General features: G+C 55.2%; 1 protein-coding gene across 1 annotated transcript; it reads left to right on the forward strand.

The window, feature by feature from the left end:
• The first annotated feature begins 886 nt into the window (after positions 1-886).
• On the forward strand, positions 887-3,766 carry LOC132329605 (uncharacterized). The gene is made up of 6 exons (XM_059850800.1): positions 887-983; positions 1,638-1,865; positions 2,222-2,314; positions 2,416-2,600; positions 3,188-3,335; positions 3,466-3,766. The coding sequence occupies exons 1-6, from the start codon at positions 887-889 to the stop codon at positions 3,582-3,584; spliced, it is 870 nt and encodes a 289-aa protein (XP_059706783.1). The 3' UTR covers positions 3,585-3,766.
• The last annotated feature ends 3,189 nt before the right edge of the window (positions 3,767-6,955 follow it).

The raw sequence follows: 6,955 nt of genomic DNA on the forward strand, positions 1-6,955 counted from the left end.
CCACCGGCGCCGCTCGCTCCGCCCGCGGTGCTCGCTTCCCCGTCGCCGCTCGCTTTCTCGTCGTTGCTCGCTTCATCGACGTCGTTCTCTTTCACGTCGTCGCTCGCTTCCTCGTCGGAGTTTGCTTCCTCGTCGGCGCTCTCTCTCACGTCGCCGCTCGTTTTCTCGTCGCAGCTCGCTTTTGCGTCGCAGCTCCCTTCATCGTCGCTGCTGGCTTTCTCGTCGCTGCTCTCTTCACCGTCGCTGTTCCCTTCCTCGTCGCCGCTCTCTTTATCGTCGCTGATCGCTTCATCGTCACTGCTAGCTTCATCGTCGTTGCTCGCTCCGCCCGCGGGAGCAAAGGCTTTCCAGCGTGAGGAGGAGAATGACAGAGCGGTTTTGCTGGTACCGGGCACCTGGCGAGTCCCAGCCCAGCCCAGGAATCCCTGCGAAAATTCACTGTTTAGAGCCCCAGAAGCGGCTTCCCCGGGGCTGCGCTTCTTCACCGGCTTAAACAGCGTCGGAGCTCACCACCGGTGTTCCGGGACAGGAGGGACATGACGCCTCCCCGCCCCTCACTGCACTCTCCACGCCGGCCCTCGATTCTTTCCCGCACGCTGATTGGTCACAACGGGCAAAACCCTTCCCACGGCCAGCGGCTTAAAATGCGGCGGCAGCGACCGTGCGCGGTGCGCAGCGTCGGGATCGGAACGACGGAGGGTTCGTGGCATTCCGGAGCGGCGGCGGCACCCGGAGCTCGGAGGCGGCTGAAGAACAGGTGCGACCCGCGGTCGGTCGATGCTGCCCCAGCTCGGGGCTCGCTGCGGGCAGAGGGGGCCGCGCTGAGGGGCGGGGGGTTCTGGCGAGTTCCTTCTGCCGGGGCCTGCCGTGTCTCCCCTGCGCTGAGATGGCCGAGGGAGCGGCTACTCGCGGTCTCCTCCGTGCCCGGATCGCCGGAGACGAGCCGGTGCCGCGGCAGCGAGGGCTCATCCCGGCTGCTCTCGGTAGGACGGAGGCGGCAGCTCCGTGCCCGGGACAGTTCCCATCCGTGCGGCACCGGGCTGGGGGCCGCTGCTCGGGCGGGAGGTGTCCGTGCCACCCGTGTCTGGGCTGGCACGGGATGAACTTGAAGGTGCCTCAGAGCCCGAAGCTCTGCAGGCGCCGAGTGCGGGCAGAAAGCGCCGCATCCTGCCTGCTCCGGGACCGAGGCTTCTCGGCGCTGCCCTCTGTGCCGGGAGCCGCTCCGTGCTCACAGGCAGGGAGGGAGCCCCAGCGGCCGTGCCGGCGCTCGGTGTGCCCGGGCTCCAAGGCTCCGGGGCAGGGAATGCGGGGCAGAGCGGTGAGCAGCCCGGGGCCGCTGCTTCTTGCCCCTCGGCAGGCGGACTCCGAGCCGCAGCTGCCCCGGGCCAGCAGCAGCCGGCAGCTCGCAGGCGCTCTCAGCGCCCGTCCCGGCACGGAGCTGGGCTGCAGCGGCTGCGGAGCCCCAGGGGCCGCGGCTGCGGGCACCGGAGAGCTGCCGGAGGCTGCGCTTGTCTCCGCAGCTGCTGCCGCACCTCTGGGCAGCGGGGAGAGCGCAGCCAGAGCTGGCAGCGCCCTCCTGAGCCTCGGGGTCCCGCAGGGCCGGCACCGGCAGTGACCTCTCATCGTGTCCCTTCCAGGGTGCCATCAGCGCCGGTGTAAAGCTGTTCCCGAGGCCGAGCTCCCAAAGGCTTTGCCAGCACTCCTGATGCCTCCAAAGCAAGATGCTCTTTGTTCCTCTCAGAGAGACTCCGGCTGTGAGCTGGAGGAGAGTGAATCCTGTTCCATTCATGGAGTTGAGAATGAACCCCTGGAGAACAGATCAGCAACCAGCAATGAACACAGAAGGAACCTCAGAAGATTGCTGGGTGAGTGCAGGGCCACCCCTGTGGCCCCTAGGGAAGGGACAGTGTCTCCCTCCCAAGCACAGGGCTGGCAGGTGTGTGGCTGTGTCCCGATGTCTGGAAGAAGCCTCGTGCTCTGCTGGGCCCCATCAGTGGCTGGAAGCAAGAGCCCCAGCTGCCCCCAAGGCTGTGCAGTTCTCCTGCTGCAGCCTGTCCCCCCAGCTGTGTCCCTGCCTGTGTCCAGGCTCTTGGCTCTCTGGCTGCCAGCTGAGTGAGGGCCACACTGGCTCAGGGCTCCCTGCTCTGCTCCCTGGCCATGGGCTGAGCAGATTGCAGGGCCGGCTCTGCTTCTGGCAGCCAGCAGCTCTTTCCTGCACCAGGTCAATGGTTCCGGTCCCATCCTGTCGTTATGGCGCTGCTGAATCTGCTGCTCCCGGTGCTGGCTTTCGGTGTGACTATGGCTGTTCAGTCAGGTAAGGGAGGGGCAGCAGCCTGGACCCAGCCCCAAGGGCAGAGCAGGCTCCCTGCTCCCTGCATAGGGGAATGCTCAGACCTTCTCCTGTTCCCTCTGCAGCAACATCACAGGTTCTGGTTACACCTGCGACTCCACAGTGTGTCCTGGGCTGTCCCCATGGCTGGGTTTGGTACAAGGGGGTCTGCTACTCCTTCTCAAGAGATTACAGTACCTGGGAGCAGTGTCAGGAACGGTGCTCCCAGCTCAATGCCTCCCTGGCCATTGCCGAGGATGAGGAGGCCATGGTGAGTGAGGGGTTGTGGGCGGTGTGGGGTGGCTGAGGGGAGCCTGGGGGTGCTCCTGGGCCGGGCTCGGTGCTCGTAGGGCCGGGCTGCAGCCCCGGGCTGGAGCCTTGCAGGGAAGGAGCCCCGGCGGGCGGGGGCAGCCCTGAGTGTGGAGAATAGTCTGCTGTCTGTCTCTCTGTCTGCTGTGAAGGATCTGATTGTCCTCCTGTGGGAGAAGTCCCAGGCTGGAGCAGGACAAGGATTTGTCTCTTGGAGGGAGAAGCAGTGACATGACACGACTGTAACCCCCATCCCTCTGTGCCACTGTGTGGGGAAGGGGGAGGGAGGGAACTGGGGACAAAGTGGAGCCCAGGAAGGAGAGAAGAGTGTGGGGAAGGTGAATTTTTAGGATTCGGTGGACATCTCATTCCCTTGCTCTGATTTGTTTGATAATGAATTCAATTAATTTCTGCACTCTGCGCCTGTTCTGCCCGTGATGGGTGAGAGATCTCTGGCTGCCTTTATTGAGAGCCCTGAGCCTTTCCTGCTGTGTTCTGTTGCCTGCCCAGGGGCAGCAGGAGAGGCACAGAGCGCTTTTGCTGCCCCAGGTACCTGGCCTGGCCCAGCCCAAGAATCCCTGCCATCATTCCCTGCACCATTACCCAGTACCACGGCGGCTCTGGCTCCGCAGGCTGGCGGCTCCAGGAGTTCAGAGTGGGCAAAATGGGAGCGAGGGAGAGGAGGCAGCCGGTGCCGGTGGGTGAAATGTCTTTGCTGGAGCTGGCAGGGAGAGCAGGAGGGAGAAAGTGGATCAAAGTAAAGGGGAGAGAAAGAGGGACGGGGTGGTGGGGATGGCCATGGGGCAGGCGGACATTTTGCTTTCCAGATCTGTGCCAGGAATGGAAGAGCTGTCAAATCCACGCGGGAAAAGAGGGGAGAAACAGCAGGTGGTGGAAATGGACGACAATTGGGATTCATTTGATCTGCCTGAAGTGCAAAACCTAGAGTCTTCAAAGCAGCATCAGAGTTGTGATGTGCCTTGCCCTGCCGCTGCCCTGGCTGCAGCTGCCGCCTGTTGGGACGGGCCCTGTTCTCTTAAAGAGCTGCACCGAGGGACCATTGGGGCAGTGCTGGTTAAGAAGTGAGGAATGGGAAAGGGTGGGAATTGTGAAGGGAATAAAATAGAATGGCATAAAAAATGATAACAGAACTGCACCAGGAATGGCCACTGACTGCTGCCACTAAAGGAGCTGAGCTGAGGGAAGGCCTCACGATTCCATTTCCACATGGAAATGGTGGGACTTGCCTTCTCCTTTCTTAATAACCATCAGTGGCATTTCCAAGGCCAGCAGGTACACGAAGAGATGTCCAGAGGCATCATTACACTGGGGAAACTGGGGTTGGCATCAGCCAGGACAAATATGAGGAAGAGCACAGGCGCAGAAATACAGATTTCCCACCTCCCTGCCAGGGAGAACAGTATCAGCACAGGGACAGAAAATGCTGATCTAACATCCTTTCCCACTGGTCCCTGTGCTCAGCTGGAGGTAGCAGCCTTTAGGTAGTGCTCTCCAGTGTTTTTACCCATGGAAATACTGCACAGGGACACAGAAGATTTACTAGCATATTAAAAAGAAGCTGAAAGACCAGGAAGGATGACATTTGGGATAGGGACAGAAGCAAATTCACACATCATATGACAGTTAAATATGGCTGCTCTGAGTATGCAGCATGGAGGACAGCTAGATTAAACTAAATATATTCCAAAACTATTTGGCCTTATTACTGCAGCTAAGGTAAAGAACCCTCACCAATTAAAAAACAAAGGAAATATACTCGGAACTAATTTGGATCACCATCCCAGCAGCCATGGGGTATCATGATTCCTTTTTCCCACCAAACTACAAAGGCTTTCCTGGAAATCTCTTTTTCTGTTTCCTACCTGCAACAGTGCTCAAGTGACCTGTGTGATCTCTCTGAATGAACTGAGCTTTACCTTCACATCAGCTCTGCTCTTCACTTCCCAGCCTCGTGCCCTTGGGAATTTCCACCGGGGAGCGCTGGCCTGCTGAAGGAGAGGCTCTGTTCCAAACACCCACCCTTTGCAGGAGTACCCCACAATGGGATGTTCTCCTGCCTGGACTAATCCCAGGACTAATCTCAGCTCCAGTTGAAAAACCTGGCAGTTGTTAAGGGCCCTTGGCCATGGCATGGCCCCACCCAGCTGATTCCCAGCCTGGCAGCACAGTGGGCACACATTTCCAGCCCTGGCTGTTGTTTCCATCCCGCTGCAAGGAGCCGACTTGTTCCCAAGTGTTCCTGCAGGAATCGAGGTCCAGGTGTCTGTGGGGTCTGGAATGGCTCTCTTGGGGCTACGTGGGGGTGTCTGTGGGATTTGGGAGGGGGCCTGAGGTGTGGGGGTGTCTCTGGGATTCCTGTTCTTTTTCCCTCATATTTCCCACCCTTTTCTCCTCACCTTTCTAGAGCTTTCCTGCTGCCTAAAGGCCACCTTTTCACCATTATACCATCTCCATTTTTAACTCTTCCCTGCCTTTATCTGCTACCTTTTTTTTTCCTCTTATTTTTCCCCTGCCTTTTTTTGCTGCCCTTTTGACCTCTTTTTCCTCTTTTTTTCTCCGCCCTTTTTCCCCTGCCTTCTCTTCCTGCCATTTTTTGCCGCCTTCCCCCCCCACACACTTTGCTCCCCTGTACTTTTTTCCCACCCTTTTCCCCCACCTTTTTTCTTACCCTTTTTTTTCTGTTTGCCCCCTTTGTCATTTTTGCCGCATTTTTTCCCAGCCCTTTTTTTGCCCCTCAATATAAATCCCTCAAATGATGGAATCAGTAAGGATTTCTGCCAATTTAAACCCTAAAAGTAAGGCACAACAGAGATTCCATGGCAATTTACACTGAAAGATGATGAAAACTGAAGGTCTGGTCTCATTTCAAACTGATAAAATCCCATCATAAAAAGAGTGTTCCCTGATCTATTTCAGCAAGAAAATGGGGATTCCCCACCCATTGATACCCCTGAAGTAATGGCCAAGGCAGGGCTCCTTTCAGGTGATACCCTTAACACTGCACTGGGGAATTCCCCCACTGGGGATTGCCCCAGTTGAAACACAGAGAGTAAGGGAAAATTACCCAGTTAAACAACTTCAGAACACACTTTGACAGAAATCCATTGAAAAAGAACCACACACCACCTGTCTTCCCTAATTAATTCCATCAGGCTTCCTTCCCTAAAAACACTCAGAATTAAAAACAAAGATGCCTCGTGTGTCACCTCAAAGCAGTGGAAGAAGCATTTCATGGAAATGCTTCTTCTTCCATGGCAAACTGTCCTGAGAGCACTCCCAGAGCCTTGCAGGGCTCCACTGTGAAGCTGCTGAACAAATGGAAATAGTTGGGATGAGCACAGCCCCAGAGAAATCCCAGCCCCACTGAGGGAAAAGTCAGATTATCCAAGCAGCAACATCAGCTGGAGTGTTTCCAAAAGAGCAGCTTTGTTCTGACCCTCAGCTCAGGAGTTCTCCTCATGCACTAAGGGAGCCCTTCCATCTCTTTGGACCTTTTGTACAGCACAGGCCACACAGCAGTTCAATGGGATCATGTTCTTCAACTCACTTATGTTTTAAAGTATCTAAACTTGATCTACCTACTCAGCAGTGGAGAATTTTATGTAGTTTCAGTGTTAATTACCTTCCCTGGTCAAACACCAACCCTTCCCAAGGTTCAAGTACCTTTGTTTTCCACCACTAACTGCTCATTGTCCTTGTCTCCATTAAAAAGCCTCTGTTAACCCCATTTTTCCACCACAGATTTGTCTGAGTCTCTCACCTCCCAGGAATCCAAATTCCTTGAAATTCAGCAGAACCTTCTTCACACTTCCCAGCTCTTGCTGTCCATCTCTAATCCCTGTCCAACCTGCCAGTGCTCTCCCTGAACTGCTGCAAAGTAAATTACTCAACATCAGTGGAGGACAACTGATTAATTGCTGAATGGAAAAGAAAACAAAAGATAAAGTTAGAAGCTGATTTGGACCTGGCATTGGACTGCATTGCTGGTGTCTGTATATCAAGAATTTCTATGTATTTTATTTCAAATTTATCTTGTTGAAACTAAAGTTGTCATATTTGAAATAGATTTTTCATTCCACATGAAAGCAACATGCTGCATGCCTTCCAGCCACATTTTCACTGAAAAAAACCCCAAACTGCTCAGCCTGGGCTCACACACAGCTACTGCTGGCATGATACCAACATTCAGCAATAATGGAATCCATTCAGAAAATGAACAATTACAAAAATACTTTCACTCCAGGAACTGATACTGCACAGAGGAAGTTATGGATACTTAAAAAAAAAAATCAGTAA

This window comes from Haemorhous mexicanus, chromosome 7 (genome assembly GCF_027477595.1).
Source record: "Haemorhous mexicanus isolate bHaeMex1 chromosome 7, bHaeMex1.pri, whole genome shotgun sequence".
NCBI classification, from domain to species: Eukaryota; Metazoa; Chordata; class Aves; order Passeriformes; family Fringillidae; genus Haemorhous; species Haemorhous mexicanus.

Coding starts and splice junctions, on each gene's coding strand:
- LOC132329605 (XM_059850800.1), top strand. CDS start 887: ATGGCCGAGGGAGCGGCTACTCGCGGTCTCCTCCGTGCCCGGATCGCC. Junction 1,866..2,221: donor GAACCTCAGAAGATTGCTGG/GTGAGTGCAGGG, acceptor TTCCTGCACCAG/GTCAATGGTTCCGGTCCCAT. Junction 2,315..2,415: donor GACTATGGCTGTTCAGTCAG/GTAAGGGAGGGG, acceptor TTCCCTCTGCAG/CAACATCACAGGTTCTGGTT.